Genomic DNA, 23,201 nt, shown 5'->3' on the forward strand with positions numbered 1-23,201 from the left:
ATTAAAAGAAATTAAAACAAACATATTATAAAGTGGCCGAATTTAAAACAATTTAAAATATTAAGATATAAATAACCCCAATAAAATTTTAGGCCAGTCCCGCTTGAATAAATAGGTGTGTTTTCAGCTCACGGCGAAAGGTCCGAAGATCAGGCACTTGACGTAAACCAGGGGGAAGCTCGTTCCAGAGCGTGGGAGCTCCCACAGAGAAGGCCCTACCCCTGGGGGCCACCAGCCGACATTGTTTGGCGGACGGCACCCTGAGAAGGCCCTCTCTGTGAGAGCGTACGGGTCGGTGGGAGGCAAAAGGTAACAGCAGGTGGTCCCATAAGTACCCGGGTCCTAAGCCATGGAGCGCTTTAAAGGTGGTAACCAAAATCTTAAAGCGCACCCGGAAGACCACAGGAAGCCAATGCAAACTGCGCAGGAGTGGTGTTACATGGGAGCAACGAGTTGCTCCCACTATTACCCGCGCAGCTGCATTCTGGACTAGCTGCAGTCTCCGGGTGCACTTCAAGGGCAGCCCCATGTAGAGAGCATTGCAATAATCCAAGTGGGAAGTGACAAGGGCATGAGTGACCATGCATAAGGCATCCCGGTCAAGGAAGGGGCGCAACTGGCACACCAAGCGTACTTGGTGGAAGGCCCTCTTGGAGACGGCCGCCAGATGATCGTCAAACGACAGCCGCCCATCCAAGAGGACACCCAAGTTGCGCACCCTATCCGTTGGGGCCAATAACTCGCCCCCCACAGCCAGCTGCGGCTGCAGCTGACTGAACCGGGGTGCCAGCATCCACAGCCACTCCGTCTTGGAGGGATTGAGCTTGAGTCTGTTTCTCCCCATCCAGACCCGTACGGCTTCCAGACACCGGGACAGCACTTCGACAGCTTCGTTGGGGTAGTCCGGGGTGGAAAAGTACAGCTGCGTATCATCAGCGTACAGATGATAACTCACCCTGAAACCACTGATGACCTCGCCCAGCGGCTTCATGTAGATGTTGAACAGGAGGGGCGAGAGAATCGACCCCTGAGGCACCCCACAAGTAAGGCACCTCGCGGTCGACCTCTGCCCCCCCGTCAACACCGTCTGCGACCGGTCGGAGAGATAGGAGGAGAACCACCGATAAACGGTGCCTCCCACTCCCAGACCCTCCAACCGGTGCAGCAGGATACCATGGTCGATGGTATCGAAAGCCGATGAGAGATCTAATAGGACCAGGGCAGAGGAACAGCCCCTGTCCCTGGCCCTCCAGAGGTCATCCACCAACGCGACCAAAGCTGTCTCCGTACTGTGACCGGACCGGAAGCCGGACTGGAACGGGTCTAGATAGACAGCTTCATCCAGGTACTGGGGAAGCTGCCATGCAACCACACTCTCTACAACCTTCGCCACAAAGCGAAGGTTGGAGACTGGACGATAATTACCCAAAATAGCTGGGTCCAGGGAAGGCTTCTTGAGGAGGGGTCTCACCACCGTCTCTTTCAAGGCGGCGGGGAAAACCCCATCTGACAATGAAGCATTTATAATTCCCTGGAGCCAGCCTCGTGTCACTTCCTGAGTAGCCAGCACCAGCCAGGAAGGACACGGGTCCAGTAAACATGTGGTTGCATGTAACCTCCCCAGCAACCTGTCCACGTCCTCGAGAGTCACAGTCTCAAACTCATCCCAAACAACCTCAACAAGACGTGCCTCTTGTTCCTCCCGCCACTAGATGGGGCTAGAGAGCAACAATAGTATATAAAAGTTATGTGCTAGGGCATGACAAGTTCTGTCCTACATTTAGAAACAGAGCTCTTATTCATTGTAAAATAATCTTGGTCTTTTATGAGATCTAGTACTGTTGGGTTGACTATAGTGTGCTTAGAACCACAGGAATGACAAAGCACCAAAACCAGCTGATATTAAAAGCAAAACATTCAGAAATCCAAGTAACTATATTTAGATTAAAAGTCTTCATGGATTTGTGCCATTGTAGATACCGAGATCTGTCTGTATGGAGAAATAATGCATTTGCATGGGGCTATTCGCTGATAGAGATTTATGTTTCTAAATGGCAATTCTGTGGATTAATTGCAGCGCGTTGTTCAAATGTCAGTTACCGGCTTTTGATGGATCAGGCTGTGTACTTTTTTCTGTTGGAGGAGAGTTAAGATATTGCTTATCATCTGTCTTGTGTATCTTTTGCCTGGAACAAAAATGTATAAGGAAGAGATGGTGGAAAAACAACAACAACAACAACAGAAAGAAAAAAGAGCCATCCTTTTCTGGTGCCAGAGGCTTTGACATGATAGGAGTGAATGCTGAAGATATTTGCATTTTCTCTTTCTGGAACGGCATGCTGTCACTTCCCTGCACCCCCCCCAAATAAAAATCAGTTCATTTGCAACACATATGTGTGCTAATTCCCTACTGTTATTTCTCGAGCAATTAGACTTCGGGAAGAGGTAAATGGAAAACACCAATTTAAATTGTGGGCCCGATGGAAAAGCAGGGAGGAAATTAAAACACAAAGACAAGTAATATTTGAAAAGCAGGCGCACAACCGCATGTGTGTATTTCACCCCAGGATGACAGCTTGTGATGGAATTTCTGCCCATAAGGCTCCTTTATAGGAAAACAATCGCTCCGTGGTTGGTTGCAAATGTTTTCACCGAGGTCTTTCCCTGCACCACTCAGACAGAAATGCATGTGAATAAATGTATTTTCAGAGCAGTAGACTTACAGGGGACCCGGTAGCTCAAGGGGCTAAGACGCTGATCTTGTCGATCGAAAGGTCGGCAGTTCAGCGGTTTGAATCCCTGGTGCTACCGTGTAATGGGGTGAGCTCGCATTACTTGTCCCAGCTTCTGCCAATCTAGCAGTTTGAAAGTAAAAATGCAAGTAGGAAAAATAGGGACCACCTTTGGTGGGAAGGTAACAGCATTCCATGCGCCTTTGGCATTGAGTCATGCCGGCCACATGACCACAGAGACGTCTTCGGACAGCGCTGGCTCTTCGGCTTTGAAACGGAGATGAGCACCGACCCCTGCAGTCAGAAACAACTAGCACGTATGTGCGAGGGGAACCTTTACCTTTACCTTAGACTTACAGGGTTTCACCGCTAGGTATTATTGCTAAGGTACAGTGAATTCACATATCACATTGCCATTAGGTGGGAATCAATTATAATATTATAAATCAAATGACTTCATTGAGGTGTCAATGTCACCTACCCATCCACTCAGCCACAAGGATTTCCTGAAGTAACACGCAGGTAAAATATGTAAATAGTGGTTCTTAGATGGGTGATTTGGCCCATCCAAATGATTGTGGTTATTCTAGTTATTAAATGTCTCTTCATTTCATCCAGTGGAGGGCTGTATATTCAGACTAACCTGAACAAATCAGCTTTCAATGTTGGTTCAACTAAGAATAAGAAAAGTCTGTTTTTAGAGCGTATCACCTTTGCATGTTTTCCCCATAAATCAATTTCTGATCAATTTAGGCATTTAAAAAGCTGCCCAAGCAGTTGGTTGGTTAGTTATTTCCCGTATTCATATGCAGTTATGCTGAAGTATCTATTTCTGAATGTAATTTTCTTTCAAAGTACGTATTTCCAAATACATTTTTTCCAGCGTTCACAAGAATGGTGAAATCGAATGCCCAGCTCGATTCTAATCTACTGATTAGATTTGTCACTTCGTATTAAAATTTGGAGGTGTTGATTTCTCCAGCATTTCTAAGATGAAGGATAAAACTTATTTACAGCTATAGATGTAGTTTGCAAAATCCAGATGACCAGGAGATGGCACCAAAGAGTTGGGTTTTCCTGCTATATGGTGAGGAAAAGGTACCTAACTGGTGTTTGCAATTCTATAGGTAACATGGCCATTGCTGAGAATTTTGGAAGTTGAAGTTCTGAGGTAGGAACGTAAAGGCATACTCATTCAAAATGGAAGAAACGTTTTAGACCTTTGTCTAAAAGTCAAAATAAGGGCTCTTTTTAGGTGTGGCTAATGACATTTTGCACAATCCGCCAAGATTCACTCTGTTCCTGTCCCTGCTGTTGTTAAAGTTGTGTGTAGAGTTGAGATTCCCATCATATAGTTTAATTTCCTGTTCGGATTGGAACAGATCCTTTGGGAATGGAGTATGTCCATTCATAGAGGAATGGTTCTTTCGGGTTCATTGTATCCTCATCAAGAATGTTTCCTGTTTTATGCCATCTCTCCTCCACTCCAAAAAAAGATCCCTTTGGCTGCAGCACTGACATCCCAAAATGATTGCCAACTCACGTTCAGGCACAGTCTTCAATTTAGTTCTGAGCAATCCTGGTTCTATCTTTGACCTACAAGTTATATACCACAGATGAGGGTGGTGTTCGTTAGAGCTAAGCCTTTCCAAATTAGACAACAAGAACTGCTTCTGTTTGCCATATGCGATTTGACACTTTTATGAAATAATAGTGCAAGATACCATGTTTTTCGGCGTATAAGACGCACCTTCCCCCCCAAAAAAAGAGGGTGAAAATTTGGGTGTGTCTTATACACTGAATGTAGCCCTGCCCAGCCTCTGACATGGAGGTTTCAGAGGCTAGAAAAAAACAGAAATTTCAGAGGGAAAAGGGAGGTTTCAGAGGCTGGAAAAAGCCTCTGAAACGGAAGTTTTCAGAGGCTGAAAAAAACAAGGAAGGCACAGAGCTCACAACTAACAAACCTGTTGCTAAAGTTCACCTCTGGGAACAGCTTATTGGGGGTATTCTAGGAGGCCATTCACCTGCCAATCAGCTTTTTTCTTATTTTCCTCCCAAAAAACTAAGGTGCGTCTTATATTCCTGTGTGTCTTATAGTCTGAAAAATACGGTAATCCTTTGTGATTGAAAACTCAGGTTTCTATCTCACATCTTTGGACCAAAAATAAATAAATAAATAAATACCCACACTGAGTGTATATGGTAGCAAAAGTGCATACATTAGATGATCCACAAAAATGAAATTGATATAATTTATTCAACGTCTGTGCCAATAATCAGCCTGCAACCTTGACCAGCCATGCTGATTGATCCGTATCACATTTTCCATTCATGCCTATTTTATATCAAAATGCTGGTTTCTATCAGTGTTCATTTTTCTATAGAGACAAGTTCTGGCCTTCCACCATTAGAGACTGCCACACTGCTGGGCTGACAAGAAATACTAGCATTATGATTGTTGTGAACTGATGAGTTGTGTAGACAAATTGCTTTCTCCCCTTCAGGAAATTTGCAGCTTCTTTTCTGTCTCCCACAATTGCAGTCAGATTGCTGGAGCGTTATAGTATAAATTGTGAACAATGATACCTTGTGGTATATCTCTGGATAGATTGAACCAATGGTTTTCAACTTCCTTATCTTACAAAAGCATCTGATATGTGAATGTGCAGGCCACGGCACTGGAGCAGAAGATTGGGGAGAATCATTCTATTCATGGAGGGTTGTTTGTAGAATTGTGATTCCATGCACAGTGTCAGCCTCTATGATGCTTGCTTGCTACCACTGCCTTAGAAACAGGGATAGGGTTGGCAATTGGGTGGGGAAGTGAACTGGAGAGAGATGGCCTGTGTGTCATGCCCCTGTTGGAGTCTGAATCCAAAGGGGAAGATGAACAGCTGACAGAGAACAAGAGAGTGGCTCCGTTGGCTGTGGGAAAAACTGGGGAAGAGTAAAGTCAGGCTGGGCAGAGCAGGGGAGAGGTAGAACAAGGGAGAGGGGTTTCAGATGAAGACCAAGTTCCACCCCCTCCTCATCCTAGGCAGCGCAGGGAGGAACAGAGAAGAGAGCAATGTGGGTTGCGTGGCTTACGAGGGAGGAAAGGGACCCGATCCTCTTTACAAGGCACAGCTGTTGATGGAGTTTAAAAGGAGAGGCAAATGGGAGGGGCATTTGTCAGAAACAAATGCTGAGTTCATCTGGTGTTTATCTGAAGTGCTGGCATCCTCCCAATGGGTTTGATTTACTGCCGTGCTACTTCAATTCGGGAATTCCCTATTTTGCTTGCCCCGCCGGATTAATTACCTGGTCTTCCCTTATTGGATTTTTTTGTTGAAAGTTTTCTTTTACAACGTTTGGGATTGAAGTATTGCCAGCCAAAGACTATTACAGGTTGATGGAAGAGCTCTCTCCAGGCCAGAGAGTTGAAAGGGACATTGGGGGCACAGTTGGTGATAATAAAGGGACTCCTATCGGTTCTCTGACTGTGTTGCCTTTGTGTCACACCCCGGGTCATCACATTGTGTGAACAAAAAGAGAGGATTGCTCTCATGATGTACTGCGCAGCAGAATGGCTTGTTTATACCCAGTCAAAGTCAACTGTCCCAGAATACCAGATGGCTGAAAACACCTGAAGATGAGCCCCACATGACACGGTTGGATTGGACATTCAGTCTGGGTCCTTGGGGGGGGGAGGGATTTGGGGAGACTTTCAATATGTAACTTTCGCGGCTTTTGCTTCAGATCTTGCTTTTCTTTCGTTGCTACATTTCAAACTCAGTAAAAGTACCTCTTCTCTACAAACATGGAGTTGGGGGATTTCTTTCTTGGGTTTTGAACGGAGGCACACCTGACACCCAATGAATAAATAGACACAAGTGAAGAGAAAAATGTTTTCAACAGTGATAAATAAATCTCTTCTATAGCAGGAGATATCAGCTTTGGGATGGTTATGCTAGTTATAAACATGCCAAGCACAATCTGTACTGATTAGATTTGTCATTGATTTAATATGGTTTTTCCTTATATGGTCAAGAGACAGACAGACACATACAAAGGCACTTGGTTCCATGTATAGTCCTTTAAAACAGGGGTCTCCAACCTTGTCAACTTTAAGACTTGTGGACTTCAACTCCCAGAATTCTTCTGGGATTTGAAGTCTGGGATTCTGGGATTCTGGAAGTTGAAGTCCACAAGTCTTAAAGTTGACAAGGTTGGAGACCCCTACTTTAAAATGATGATGGTCACTTTACTATCCTAAAATGTCCTGACAAAAATAAAGGATTATAACTTTGTATGTGATTTATTTGTTTAGAGATAATGGAGAAGAACTTTTATTTCCCCATACTTTAAGAAAAAAGATAATGATAGATGTCTATTTGTCTATCCACCTCACTCTCTTTCCATCTATCTTTCTCTCTGCCTATCATCACTGCATAGTTATTTATCACACTTAAAAACATTATGAAAAATTGTTAGCATCCTTCCATAGTTTAACATACAGACAGTCAGACAGATAAAATAACAGAATTGAAAAGTCTGTAGAGATTCTCAGTCATCCAGATCGTGGTTATCCCAAAGGTGCCTTTTTCAGGAGGCAACTGAACATTCTTGTTTTCTCTTTAAAGATGTTTTGCTTCTCATTCAAGAAGCTTCTTCAGCTCTGACAGGATAGTGGGGAATGGAAGGATATGTATTCCTTGCAGACAGCTGGTCATTTGCATCTTTTTAGAGGGTCATTGAAACACTTGGAGGTTTATCTGTGTCCTATAAATGACCAGCTGTCTGCAAGGAATATCCTCCCATTCTCCGCTATCCTGTCAGAGCTGAAGAATTGTCCAAACTCTGTCACAAAAGTCGAATTACACATGGGCGAATAATGTTTACATTCATTCATAAGTAGCGAGAAAGCAAAGATAAGGTATTATATGCAGTTGGGAAACTTGGCAATTACCACTGAAAAAGATTGGAACAAATTGTTATTTTGGTGCTTTCTAAAGGATCTAGTTAAATCTTATTTTTGCTGGATTAAGGATTGAAGGACGTAACAAAAAATTTAACTTTCAAGAAAACTCCGCTCTAGAGTTGGAAACTGCTTATAATTTTTATTAATTATAGGGTATCAACCTGGAATTGCTTGGAAGGTAGACTGATCTGATATATTTCATGCTGAGGTATAACTTAACTTCACTGACCTATCTTGCAAGAAATTTTACTAGCTTTTTTTTTTTTGCAAGATCGCATAATCCCGAAGACCAATTAAAAACACGTCATATCTGCTGATGGGCTTTAATAAAGCTTCAGGCATGATTTGCACCTGTATTTCAATATTCTGAAAATAAAATATGAAGTAAATAAGGAACGCTATGCTTTCAAAGAATAATCAATCAAGTATATTATCACTAAAGTTTTAAAATCGTTTTCATTTAATTATTGAGTTGAGAGCATATTTCATTTTGCAACGAAAAGAACGATTCTATAATTGTAATCTTCACTTAAAAGTACCCCCCTGCAATGAAGAACGTGCTTATGTTGGGGAAGTACCTCGATCTTGTTTGTAATGGGGTAGCTTTTTTTTCATTATTTAGTCTATTAATGCTTCCAAAACTGATGGGAGATGTGGACACTCCTGGAGAATTTGTGTTAATCAAATGACTTGGCACGTATTGGGACTGTCCAAGTTCATGTCATTGCATTAAAGGGCACAGCCGATGAAATCACTGGCTTGTAATGTACTAGTGATTGGATTAACTTGTCTATTCTGTGCAGACTGTTTGAAGACTTATTGAAGATAAAGTGGAAAAGATTAAGTCCAAAGAGCTGACCTTTGGCTATTATTCCTCTTGAAAAGAGCTCACAAGCCTTTAGCGTAAGCCTACTACTCTTGAAAAGTGTGTGGTGTTAGGATAGATCAGAGGTGATGAATGCCTTGCTAATTTGTCTGAAAATAATCTCTGTTTTTCAATTAAATGGGCACCAGAAGACAAATGCAAAGTCCAATGTGACCAGATTTGTAGTTCCTCTAAGCTTGACATTTAACCTTTACTTCATCATTCTGTACTGTCCAACTGACATTACAACTCTGAAGGAGCACAGTACTTTGGTAAAGTAACTATCAGGTCTGCCTCCATTCAAATTTTAGGAAAGAAAACCCCCAACTCCATAGATTTAGACAAAATGAACTTTTACTAAGAATGAACTGATGGCAGCAAAAGCAAGGCAAGGTACTCCACACAAAAATTACGCATTGGAAGTCACCTCAAATCCCTCCCCCCAGGGTCCATAAAGACCAATCAGCATCCAGCATCCATGATGTTATGGAAAAACTCTTCAGCAGATGTTGGATGCCTCCAGAGTCCCAGGGCAGTTGGCCTTGGAAAAGTCCAAAGAACTTCATTCCATAGATGGGTAGCAAACCTCCCTTCCGATTCTCAGGAGAACACTTCACCCCAGCTCACTTTCCCTACCCCAAATGCCAAAAACCACCCTCCCCGTTTCCATGGCAGCTGAGGAAGCTGCAAATCGTATTCTGCAGATCCGGCTGACAGTAACCAACGAGATTTTTTTCCCCCCCAGGACTAATGGAGAGACAACTAGGGGGGGGAATCATGGAACATTGCATTCTTGTATATGATAATTGCAGCAAGATTATCAAATCATTTGAGATTATCAAATCATTTGATTATCAAATCATTTGCTGGTTGAGATTTGGTATTATCAAATATCAAATCTCAACCAGCAAATGCTCAGTCTTACATATTGGAAAAAAGAACCCAAACACTAAGTACATGCTTGATGGACATTACCTTACAGATGACCCCCACCCTGTTAAAGACCTTGGAGTTTTCATATCAAATGATCTAAGTGCCAAAGCCCACTGCAACTACATAGCAAAAAAGGCTCTAAGAGTTGTAAACCTAATTTTGCGTAGCTTCTTTTCCAAAAACACTAGACTACTAACCAGAGCATATAAAACATTTGCCAGGCTAATTCTTGAATACAGCTCGTCTGTCTGGAACCCGTACCACATTTCAGACAGCAGTATAATTGAACATGTCCAGAAATATTTTACAAGAAGAGTTCTCCACTCCTCTGAATACAACAAAATACCTTATCCCACCAGACTTGAAATCCTAGGCTTAGAAAACTTGGAACTCCGTCGCCTTCGACAAGACCTAAGTTTAACTCATAGAATCATCTATTGTAATGTCCTTCCTGTTAAAGACTACTTCAGCTTCAATTGCAATAATACAAGAGCTACCAATAGATTCAAACTTAATGTTAACTGCTTTAATCTAGATTGCAGAAAATATGACTTCTGTAACAGAGTTATCAGTGCTTGGAACACATTACCTGACTCTGTAGTCTCTTCCCATAATCTCAAAAGCTTTAACCAAAAACTTTCTACTATTGACCTCGCCCCATTCCTAAAAGGATTATAAGGGGCGTGCATAAGAGCACAAACATGCCTACCGTTCCTGTCCTATTGTTTGCTTGTTTTTTTCGTTTCTTTTTTCTTCTTATATATATATGCTTATACTTCCTTATATTACCTCATATATATGTTTATATACTATATAATCTTTTTATATGATGCTTATATATAATGTTGTGACAAAATAAATAAATAAATAAAAATAAATAAATTATTATACGCTCTCAAGTGGAAAGGTTCAGCTGGCGACAGGAAGGGCATGCGGCTGCTAGCTCCATTCAGTTGCCCAGACTCCACCCCGCAAGCGATTATGGGGTCCAGAGTTGGTATTCAGCAGATTCTGACCAATTCTGGAGAACTGGTAGCGGAAATTTTGAGTAGTTTGGAGAACCAGTAAATACCACCTTTGACTGGCCCTGCCCCCATCTATTCTCTGCCTCCCAAGTCACAGCTGATTGGGAGGAAATGGGGATTTTGCCATTCCCCTGGAGTGGGGTGAGAATGGGGATTTTGCAGTATCCTTCCCTTGCCACGCCCACCAAGCCACGCCCACCAAGCCATGCCTACCAAGCCATGTCCACCAAGCCACGACTACAGAACCGGTAGTAAAAAAGTTTTGAATCCCACCACTGATGGGGTCGTTAAATGATGATGATGATGAAGTGGAAAGGTTCAGCACTACCCATAATGGGACAATAGTTGGTGAAAATGATGGAACGTACAGAGATGGCTACATTGGCTTCCTTGTTTAAAGAAAAGGTATCTACATTTACTGCTGATTGGAAAACCCTTACAAACTTTTTTTGCATGAAACAGAAAATTGAGTTTTTAATTTCTGGTTTTGAAGATCCAAAAATATTAAATACTAGAAAAAGAGAGACCCCTTTTTGTAATCATAGCATAAGAGATAACTATGAATTCATACCTGTATTTGCTGCAAAGGAAATTGGAAGCTTTATTTTCCTATTTCTCTTCATCTTTTTCTTTCGCACTTTGCTTTTCTTTTTTTTCCTTCTTTTTTTCCCCTTTTATTAGTTTTTGTCAGTTTTTATCTTCTTTGTAAAACTTTTAATTAGATGTGTACAAAAAAGAAAAGGAACCTTCTAAGAAAGAGAGAGCAGGAATTGAAATGGGAGATGGATGACCTTCAGTGAGAATAGACGCGTATTGTGCCATTTGTGAATTGACATATAAATGACAATTGACAATAGAGACATATGGGAAAACAAATCCTCCTCAGATTGTGACAATGTGACATATAGTTTCTACTATGGCTTTGTATATTTCTTAACAACATGGTAAATGTGGAATAGAGATAAAAGAAGGATTACAGAGTTTATAGTAACTTTGGTGGAGAAATCAGGCTCAGGCAATTAATGATATGGTTTGACATAATTGCTTATTTTCCATAAGTAAAGTCAGAGAAGCAGAAACAACAATAGCACTTAGACATATACTGTATCATAATGCTTTACGTCACTCTCTAAGCGGTTTACATATTGTCCACAACAATCTGGGTCCTCATTTTACCAACCTTGGAAGGATGGAAGATTGAGCCAACCTTGAACCAGTCAAAATTGAACTCCTGGCAGTGGGCAGAGTTAGCCTGCAATACTGCATTCTAAACACTGCACCCCCACGGATCCTAAATTAAAATCCTTGGGGAAACCATGAATGAACTTCTTTCTTCACAATAGTTTTATGGTGCTCAATTTTATTTATTTATCTATTTTTATTTATTTCTATTTTTATCTTGCCTTTATTACTTTGTATGTGTGTGTGTGTATAGATAACTTTAAAAAGAAGCCAGGCATGAGTTGTTGTTGTTGTTGTTGTTTTGGAAAAATAGAAGGAGAAAGGAGTAGTAGGTATGTTTACCACCTTGAGTTTCATCTATGTATGCCTTGCTTCTTTTTAAAGTTATATGTCAAGATGGCATCAATGGTTTCCCTTAAAATAATTTCCTGACTCTGGAAGTCCATGTTCCCTAAACTTCCTGCTGCCATCAGATTTTTTGACATCTGCTTATCTGGCTTCTGAGAATTATGCTTGGAATATCTAGCCAATTATTACATATATGCCACTTCATATAGTCATCACCAATCTCTTTCCGCTTATGACTGTATGACTATAACTTGTTGCTGGCAATCCTTATGATTTATATTGATATATTGATCATCAATTGTGTTGTAAATGTTGTACCTTGATGAACATATCTTTTCTTTTATGTACACTGAGAGCATATGCACCAAGACAAATTCCTTGTGTGTCCAATCACACTTGGCCAATAAATTCTATTCTTCTTCTTCTTCTTCTTCATACTTTCGTGGTTTAGTATAACTATGTATTTGTTCTGACACAGCTTTAGCAGAAGCAAGAAACTAACTCCTGGTCATGAAAAAACCTTCTTTATTTACCTCTTGTGTATTAATTGCATTCCTCCACTGAAAAATCCAAACAATAGTCCTTCAAAGAGTTAACTGCAGTAACAGACCTTATCAGTTCCTTGCGATAATTGCAAGGCCATGAGCTCCCAGGCAACACGAAACACAATGAGCAAAATCTTCAGAAATACAACTATTGTCTCCTAGGACAACCACTCCCCTTTCCTTCCTATTTATTCCCCAGCCAGGGAGGGGCCATTCAGCGTCCACGTGTGCTTTGCTTTCCAAGTCGACTTCTTGTCCTCAGTTGTCCTCTTCTCCTAACAGCTCTGCGCATACATGCCTATGGAACAGGCCCCAGCTGTTCTTCCTCCTCACTTATCTCAGCCTCCAAAGGCAGCTGCCTCTCTGGTGGCTGGGAAATGTTGGAGGGCCCTGGCTCTATCTCTGCGTCCAATCCATCAGAGCCATCCATAGACTCCAGAACTAGTCCAAGTTCCTACCCAACCTCCTCATTGTCTGAGTCTGCCACTAGCTCCGCTGGCGGCTGGCAGGCCACAACAATATTTTCGTAGCTCAACTTCCCTAGTATCTAGTCTGTTTCCATTAAATAAACTATCTATCTATCATCTATCTATCAATTTCTGAATTGCTCATCTCCCTCAGAGAAAGAGAAAATTAATGATGTTTTTATGTGTTTATACTAGTTCAATATAATGTCTGGATTTTAATATCATGATAAGTCATAATTTGGCTCAGATCTTAGTTAATGTGCTGGTTGAAACCACCTAGTGTAGTTTTTTTTTAACCATGACTTTAACATGCTATTATGCAAATTCAGATAATTGTGGGGGGGGTTTTTTGTTTACATTTATATCCCGCCCTTCTCCGAAGACTCAGTGTATGAGGCAATAGTCTCATTCTATTTGTACATTTTTTTACAAAGTCAACTTATTGCCCCCCCAGCAATCTGGGTCCTCATTTTACCTACCTTATAAAGGATGGAAGGCTGAGTCAACCTTGAACCTGCAGTAATTGCAGGCTACTGTGTTCTAATAACAGGCTTCTTAACAGCCTGAACTATCCCGACCCCTCCAATCCTACTTAGGTAAACACATCTAGTAGATATTCCTAGAGCAACATTTCCTTCCTTCCTTTCTTTGTTTTATAAATAAAAAATAGATTACAAGTTACCTATGTGGATAATCAAAAACTTATTTTTTTATTGGAAAAGCTAATCCGTACACCCAATTGTATTTGATATTGTTTCTTGTAGAGACTTGATACAGCAGAATGGAAAAGAAGATAGAGATGTTGCAACAAAACTTCTGGGTCAGTGGACATCGTTTGGTCTTGAAGATGTCCAGCTCATCAATTACACTGTCTTGCTTGACCTGCCAGGCTCTTCTCCAAATACAGTGACTCTGAATAACACTGGGAAATGCTATTATCCTAATGGACAGCCATGTAACAAAGAGACCCAAACTCACCACAGTCAAGACCTTTTGTACTCCTATGCTGCTTACTCTGCCAAAGGAACTCTCACGGTAATATGAACATTTGTATATGTTATCTATCTATCTATCTATCTATCTATCTATCTATCTATCTATCTATCTATCTATCTATCATCTATCTACCTACCTATCTATCTATCTATCTATCTATCTATCTATCTATCTATCTATCTATCTATCTATCTATCTATCAGTGTGTGCGTGTGTGTGTGTGTGTGTTCCAGCATAACTCTGGAACACCTCAAGCAATTTCAACCAAACTTGGTACACAGATGGCTTACTCTCTGGAAAAAAATACTGTGGCGTAAGACAGGTATTTTTAAGGGGTAAAAAATACCCCTAACACCCTCATTGTGTGTGTCTGTGTCTGTGTCTGTGTCTCTGTCTGTGTCTGTCTTTGTGTGTTCCAGCATAACTCTGGAATGCCTAGGCCGCTGAAATGAAAAGGAATGAATTATATCTATAGTGTCAAATCACAAAACTTTTGACAGTGATAGTGTGCATTTTAGATTCAAGTTCTGTTAAGATACAGCCTGTTGTGCCTTAAAATGGCTTCTAATGTACAGCACAGTGGAGTTGCCATGGTAATGGCTTCAGTCCCTCTGATAAGGGGGATTGGTTCTTAAAACAACAACAACAACCTAGACCCTCAGCTTCAAGCAAAGAGGGCAAGTTGTTGGGGGAGATGCCTGTTAATGCAGATAATCACCTCAAAGGCAGGATTGGGATAAATAAATACCTGGTCAACACTGGGTTATCAGCTAGTATTGGTATTGATACTCTGTTACAATGGTATGAGAACAAGAGGACTTATGGAGTTCACCCATAACAATCATGGATCACTGTGACCAAGTCTATGTAGATTCTAAATGATCCATATGGTTGTCCCAAAGGTGCCTTTCCAAAGGCAACTGGACTTTCTTTTATTTTTCTTCCTTCGAAAATGTTTTGCTTCTCATCCAGGTAGCTTTTTCAGGTTTAACTGACTGGTGCGGAATGGAAGGATTTATATCCTTTGCAGTTATCTGAAGGTCAGTCGCTAGGACTCTGAGAGTTCTTGAGTCCACTTGGGTGGTTTATCTGTATCCTCAGAGCCATGGTGGCACAGTGGTTAGAATGCAGTACTGCAGGCTATTTCTGCTGACTGCCAGTTGCCTGCCATTTGGCAGTTCCAATCTCACCAGGCTCAAGGTTGACTCAGCCTTCCATCCTTCCGAGGTGGATAAAATGAGGACCCAGATTGTTGGGGGCAATAGGCTGACTCTGTAAACCACTTAGAGAGGGCTGTAAAGCAGTATATAAGTCTAAATGCTATTGCTATTGCTGAGGGTCACCTGAAGCAGACTGCAAATGGGTGTGGAACCTTTTTGGGACTTATGAAAGGACTGTGTTGTTAAGAGGAGATAGGTGGTGTCATATCCCTCCCTCTCTGCCGAGTTTAGTTTTAACAAAATGGCCTTTTTAAACCCTCAGATTGGTGGTCCTCTCTGTCCAGAAGGTGAACTTTGCTGTCTTCAGAAGATTGACCTTTGCCTTTCAGATGCAGATGGACTAAACAACCAATTGCTGCTAGTTGCTGTTGCATCTGGGCATGGTCACATGACATCATGCTTTACAACACCCTCACTTTGTGACCGAGTTACTTGTCCCGATTACCATTGTTAAATGAGGGCTGCCTGAACCCCAATCGAGATAGACAGTTTATACTTTCTAAACCAACCAAAGAAGTGTTCCCAACCACTTTGTAGTTTAAAGACCGTGTCATTTATACATGACGGTGACTATTTTGCTTGTTTAAATTAGGAATTGTCCATCTAAGAAAAGATATCCATGTATCATTCAATTAAAATAAAAAATCTCACTCACTCTCTGGTTTTAGCCAGATTCAATGCAGGGCTTTTCTCAACACAGAGTAGCATATACTCTTAATAAGGATCTATTAATAGGATTATTAATTAGAAGCAGTACAATTAATCCCTCCCCCTAAAAGAAATTTCCCATTCAGGCAATGTGGATGAATACAACGTGAGAGGATTAAAACATATAAACCTTATATAAGGTAAAGGTAAAGGTTCTTCTCGCACATATGTGCTAGTCGTTCCCGACTCTAGGGGGTGATGCTCATCTCTGTTTCAAAGCCAAAGAGCCAGCACTGTCCAAAGATGTCTCCATGGTCATGTGGCCACCATGACTAAATGCCAAAGACACACGGAACACTATTATCTTCCCACTAAAGTTGGTCCCTATTTTTCTACTTGCATTTTTTACCTGCTTTCAAATTGCTAGGTTGGCAGAAACTGAGACAAGTAATGGGAGCTCACCCCATTACGTGGCACTAGGGATTCAAACTGCTGAACTGCCGACTTTTTGATCAACAAGCTCAGTGTCTTAGCCACTGAGCCACCACATCCCTTATAAATCTTATATACTTAATTTTACTGCTCGGATAGTTCAGTTGTAAATATTGTAAGACAATTCATTTATGAAGTAATTTGTGAATGGTTTTTTAATAAAAAAGAAGAAATCCAAATCTGTATATTAATACATATCTAGTTTGGTCAGCAGAGCCTACCTTTAAACTATCCTCATTTAGACGAGATTATTATTTGTTCTCAAACTGTACAGAACTCACAGAGCAATTTTTCATCTGAAACTGCTGCATGATTACACATACCCAACCTTTCCTGCTACTTGTATTTAACATTTATTTTGTCTTAGGTGAGAACTGAGCGTCGGTGTGAAGAAACTAAACCCAAAGGAATTTGTGATCTATATTTGTGCCTAGAACAGGAACATATGGGGAGATAAATTTACAAGCATCCCCACCTGCTTTTGAGCAGTGCCTGCTCTGGATATATGTAGGCCTCAAAAACTGAAGATCCATCTGGTGTTCATGCTGTATAATTAAACTTAGCCACCTGCAAATGTAAAAAGAATTAAGGCTTTCGCTAGAGACAAAGCCCTATTAAGTTTACCTAATTAAGCATCTCTACCATCTGAGTTCATGTAATCAATGCTGTGATGGTGCAAACTTTCTACAAGGTGCCGTAACTACTTGTATCTTTAAGCTGAGGAGGCTAATTCCAATAGTAAGATTTCCTTTTGAAAATTGTAGCCTGATTGCATATAATTTGCAATCTTTATATATCACATTGATGATGTTAGAGTCCATGGTTCTGGAATGAAATTCCATTGTCCCTAGTTTCTCTTTGAATCATAGTAAATATGTGGGTGGGGGGGGGAGAGAAATTCATCTCATATCATAATTATGCTATGGGGAAGAGAAACAAATGACAAAATGTGCATTGTAATGTCAAAACACAAAGCACACGGTTTACAGGTTTGCTTCAGGATGTCAGGATCAACATTTTCTTATTTTCATGATATCCGAGTTTATGCTTCCAACTATTGGTGGTGTCTCTATACAATAATAATAACAATATAACAGAGTTGGAAGGGACCTTGGAGATCTTCTAGATCAGGGGTCTCCAATCTTTGCTGGCTGAGGAACTCTGGGAGTTGTAGTCCACAAGTCTTAAAGTTGCCAAGGTTGGAGACCCCTGTTCTAGCTCAACCCCCTGTTCAAGCAGGGAATCCTACACCATTTCAAACAAATGGCTGTCAAATATCTTCTTAAAAACCTCCAGTGTTGGAGCACCCCTAACTTCAGGAGCAAACTTGTTTCACTGATCAATAATTGTTCTATCAGGAAATTTCTCCTTACTTCTCTCCTTGATAAGTTTCCATTCATTGTCTGTAGATATGCTCAGTCATCCAGGTCATGACTGTCCCCAAAGTGCTTTTTCAAGAGGGAACTGGCCTTTCTATTGTGACCCAGGCCCAAGTAGGTAATAGGAAACTCAATCTGTGTAAAAACAAATAAACTTTATTAGAGCAGCTGAGAATTAACTCATTCTCAGCGTAGTCCAACTAAGTTAAAGCAAATTCCTCCCAACACAATTCCTCAGTCCTATCACCCAGCTTGGTCAAATTAGGCAAACTGCCAAAGGCTTTTCTTGGGAAAAGTTCAGAAGACACCGATACGAAACAAATGCAATAAGACAAAGCTATCAACGTTGTTTTCTGGCAAAGAGTCCAAGCACCATTGCTGGTCTTTTAAGCCTTATGAGAGGAGCCAATCATCTCTTGGCCCTACTCCCGTGTCATCCTCTTTGCTTTAGCTGCTCTTGCCTTCTGGCAGTTTTTCCCATGTGTGCATTAGGATTTGAATTTCAATCACTACCTCCTATTCTGATTTGTTTATTACTGATTAAATTTGTCCAGCATGAAACAAACAAATCAAGGTTGAAATTTGCATTTTGCATGCAAATATTACTTATTAGAGTCATATTCTACCTTCCCTTCTCAGGTTCATAAAGCACCATGCCTTCCATTCACACCTACAATTAACCTGGGAGACTGGTTGGTCTGAGAAATAGTGACTGTCCCAATGTCATCTGGATAAATTTCATGGCTGAAGATAGCCTAGAACATGGATGTCTCCCATCCTCATTATCCATCACCATATTGAGCTCAGACAGCCTTATCCAATAGAACAGATTATTGAGGGGAAAGTTAATGATCTAAACACAAAGTAGAACATGGTTAGTTGTATTTCTTGAAACAACAAGAGGGATACTTAAAACATGATGAACGGGATAGATTTTTCTACATATCTTTTCTAAAGTGTAAAGTCAATGCTTGGATTGAATCTACTTCCTGGTGAATTTGTGAACATCCATGTTGTATTTCTTGGCAGCTGTAGATAAAGGATGTGCACTGCCTTTTCTCCCCCTAAATCATCTGGGCTTTCCTGATGCCTCGATTCTGCTTAGTTTTTCAAGTTTAGCCAAGAGTACATCGATGTGGCCACCTCATGAGGTTTTCCAGAATGTCGAAGAACAGAATTTGACATTTGGATTGTTTTACACCTCATTGGTAATTGAGATCCCAAATGTTATTTTTCAGAACAGAGATGATTGAAATGGATGATATCAGATTTGAATTCCAAACCTGTAAGGCTAACTGGACATAACAAATTGAGATCCTTGATTAATAGGGACCACATCTTTATTGACCTTCACGGGCAGGTGATGTCTGGGTTCTGAAATAGCAATAGCAATAGCACTTAGACTTATATACTGCTTCTGAGTGCTTTACAGCCCTCGCTAAGCCGTTTATAGAGTCAGCATATTGCCCGCAACAATTTGGGTCCTCATTTTACCGACCTTGGAAGGATGGAAGGCTGAGTCAACCTTGAGCCTGGTGAGATTTGAACTGCCGAATTGTAGGCAACCAGCAGGCAGCAGAAGTAGCCTGCAGTACTGCGTTCAAAGCACTGTTCTACCATGGCTCAAATAATATGGATTCTCCTTGCTGATTAAATGAAAATGAGCCTAAAAATACCAGAATCCAGAGAAACTACATAACTCATGTGGCTTTTAACCATGACAATCGGTATTGAAGGTGTTTGCCTTTTTCTCCAGGAATATATGGATACGTAACTCTATTTCACTCCCAAGAGAGTTTTTCCTTTCCTTGAATTTCCAGAAGTATTATCTAGAGTATCATCTAGAGATAGGAATAATACCTTATTTTGTTTCAGTAGCCTTTCCCTTTCCCTCAGTCTTTAATTAGTTGCTTTTCTGCAAAGACAACTGTATTAAAAAGTCACATCCAATAGATGTCAATTTCCTGTAAGCAATTGTTTACAGAATAAGATATCTTTCTTTGTGTCTATGGAGATTCTCAGTCATCCAATTCATGGTTGTCCCAAATGTATGTATGTATGTATGTATGTATGTAGGTAGGTAGGTAGGTAGGTAGGTAGATAGATAGATAGATAGATAGATAGATAGATAGATAGATAGATAGATAGATAGATAGATAGATAGATAGATAAGCCAGGTCGGGGTGAAATCCAGCAGGTTCTGATAGGTTCTGGCGAACCGGTAATGGAAATTTTGAGTAGTTTGGAGAACCAGCAGTGGAAATTTTGAGTAGTTTGGAGAACCAGTAGTGGAAATTTTGACTAGTTCAGAAAACCAGGAAATACCACCTCTGGTTGGCCCCAGAATGGGGTGGGAATGGAGATTTTGCAGTATCCTTCCCCCAGGAGTGAGGATTTTGCAGTATCCTTCCCCTGCTATGCCCACCAAGCCATGCCTACCAAGCCACACCACGCCCATCAAACTACGCCCACCAAGCCACACCACCCCTATCAAGTCACGCCCACAGAACCGATAGTAAAACTTTTGAATTTCACCACTGAGCCAGGTATGTTATGGATGAATAGATGCTTTTCTATGTATATTTCTAATAATCATGTTTATATGTGTGTGTGTTTGTCACACATTTCATAAACTTTCATGAATATGTATATTACATGCTGGAGCATTTTCAGAAGTCTTTTATAGATTTTAGCATATGTAAGAGACATTTCACTGTAAAAGTCTGCTAAGGAAAATGTGCATATTAGATAATGCAATCAGAACAATCTTGTTTTCATAAAACAATTTCTGGACAAATTACATTAACAGTCATGTGAAGTTGCATACTAAGTCTCCATATGTTACCAGGCATTGCAAATCTAAACAGTTACAAAATGCACCATCATTTCTTAAAGCAGAAAATTAATTTTTAAAAAAAGTTTCACCCCTATGGTTCCTACGGAAGTAACAGTGGCTGGGAATATTTTATGGGATGGAATAATTTTCCTGGGCAAGTCTGGCAGATCCTGGTATGATTCCTGAAGATGCAATTGGGAAAGTTTCTTTCAAGCCCTGCTTGCATTTCCTTTTGTGGTTTGTTTATTTTGAGGAGCACGTGGGAATGTGTGAGATTGTTTCAGTTACTTAAACAGTTGAAGGTTCTACTCAAGGGTTTGCATGCTCGGTAGCTGTGAGAACTCCATCTTCAAAATGACAACCACAATCTTTTTAGCTATGCTTCTCTTCCAAAGGGTTGAAATGGGGAGAACCAGACAATCTGCCATGTATTTTAACAGGAGAATACCTGGATAGTCTTCACAAACATATCTCTCAGATGCACATAGCAGAAGCTGAGCCGGAAGGAAGTTCCCCCAGGTATAACACAACCCTGAGTAATCTTCCCTTGTCCCCTCAAGCATAATGAACAGAATGCATATGGTAATGTTAGAAGTAAGATGCTTGGGGATGGGAATGTAGATGTACTTTTGTGTGCAGATAATGCTGTGTTGTTGGCTGAGAACCCAAATGATTTGCAGAGAATATTAAGTAGATACTAAGGGGGTAAGGAATACAATGGATCTGAAAAGTAATGTATCAAAGAGGAAAGTGTTGCGTTAGTAGGGAAAATGCAAGTTATAAATGAAGGGAAACAAAACTGCACTTACAATGTGCAAATGCTGAGATAGATAATAGATAAATAGAAAGAAAGATGGATGGATGGATGGATGGATGGATAGATAGATAGATAGATAGATAGATAGATAGATAGATAGATAGATAGATAGATAGATAGATATAGACCAGGGGTGAAATCAGCAGGTTTTGACAGGTTCTGGAGAACCGGTAGCGGAAATTTAGAGAGTTTGGAGAACTGGTAGCGGAAATTTTGAGTTGTTCGGAGAACCAGCAAATACCACCTCTGGCTGGCCCCAGAGTTGGATGGGAATGATTAGCTTCCCCCAGGAGTGGGGAGGGAAATGGAGATTTTGCAGTACCCTTCCCCTGCCACACCCACCAAGCCACACCACGCCCACCAACGCTACCCTCACAGAACCGGTAGTAAAAAAAATTGGATTTTACCACAGATCGATATAGATATAGATAAAAATAGAGATAGAATAGAGAGAGATAGTGATAGAGTTAGAGATAGAGGTAGAGATATGTGGGACATGGGGTATGCATATGTAGCATGTAAGCAGTGGGTATGATGTACATAAGGAGCATGTCAATGATGGTATTCAGCTGGTTCTATACAGTTTGAGTGAATCGGTAGTGGCAGCTGCAGGAGGCTCCACCCACCCACCCGGATGGCATCACGTCCTGTTTTTGATGTTTTGTGCATGTGCGGAAGGCTCTGCGCATGCACGGAGGTGACGTGTGCACACGCTCACATTTGCGAACCGGTAGCGAAGGTAAGTGAATACCACCCTCTGGAGCATGTGTGTATAACAAGAAGCGATTGGGTCAAGAATAAATGTGGAAAGATCATAAAAACTAGTGATCCAGTATCGAAAAGTAAATTGAACGACTTCGATTATTTAAAGAGAATGAATGAAGATGAAATCGCAAAACAAATATTTGAAGGAAATGTAAATCAATGGAAGAGAAAGCAAAAGACTGGGAAATTCATGGTTGGACTGTATTGATGCAATACTGGGGAGGGGGGAAGTAAGGTGATATATAAAATGGTGCGAGCAAAGAGGGTGTTTGAGAACAGAAAGGTATGGAGAAGGTTTTAGTATAAGGGGGTCCCTGCAGATTTTATTGCTGACTATAAGGGGGCTGTGCTCATCTTCATTTCAAGGTCATTGAACTAGCACTGTCCAAAGACCTTTCCAGTGGCCAGTGCTGTCAGCTTCCCATCAAAATAATACCTATTTATCTACTCACATTTGCATGTTCCAAAGGTGCTTTTTCAGGAGGCAATTCAGGGATGAAATCAACTTACCTTTCTTACTGGCTCAGAAGTCCACACACCTCGTGTGCGCATCACATCCATGTGCAGACCTTCTGCATGCATCACATCCGCATATGCAGAAGGTAAAAAACACACTACTTCCTGGTTAAAACCAGGAAGTAATGACACCCGGGTGGTGGGTTTCACCAGTGGTTTGGCGATCCTACCGGATTGCCGAACCACCAGCCCTGATCACTACTGGATCGTGAGATCCAGTCAGAATCGGGAGCATTTCATCTGACGCAACTGGACTTTCTTATTTTCTTTTTGAGACCATTTCACTTCTCATCCAAGAAGCTTCTTCAGCTCTGACAGGACAGTGGGGAATGGAAGGATTTATATTCCTTGCAGACAGCTGATCATTTGCATCCTTTTAGAGGGTCACTGAAGCACTTTTAGCTGTAAAATTTGGGATGAGCACCCTTTGAATGGTGTGGGAGTAGGAGTCGATTTCCAGAGGAAAAAATTGCAG

At 41.0% G+C, this 23,201-nt stretch overlaps 1 protein-coding gene across 5 annotated transcripts in view; it reads left to right on the forward strand.

Moving 5' to 3' along the window:
- NAALADL2 (N-acetylated alpha-linked acidic dipeptidase like 2) overlaps positions 1-23,201 on the forward strand; it is an 828,713-nt gene that overhangs the window by 308,323 nt on the left and 497,189 nt on the right. For all 5 annotated transcript variants that reach the window (XM_058187422.1, XM_058187420.1, XM_058187421.1 and 2 more), the window contains exon 3: positions 13,822-14,092. In XM_058187422.1, coding sequence (XP_058043405.1) covers positions 13,822-14,092 — 271 coding nt within the window. The remainder of the gene's footprint in view (positions 1-13,821; positions 14,093-23,201) is intronic.

This window comes from Ahaetulla prasina, chromosome 6 (assembly GCF_028640845.1).
Source record: "Ahaetulla prasina isolate Xishuangbanna chromosome 6, ASM2864084v1, whole genome shotgun sequence".
Classification (NCBI taxonomy): domain Eukaryota; kingdom Metazoa; phylum Chordata; class Lepidosauria; order Squamata; family Colubridae; genus Ahaetulla; species Ahaetulla prasina.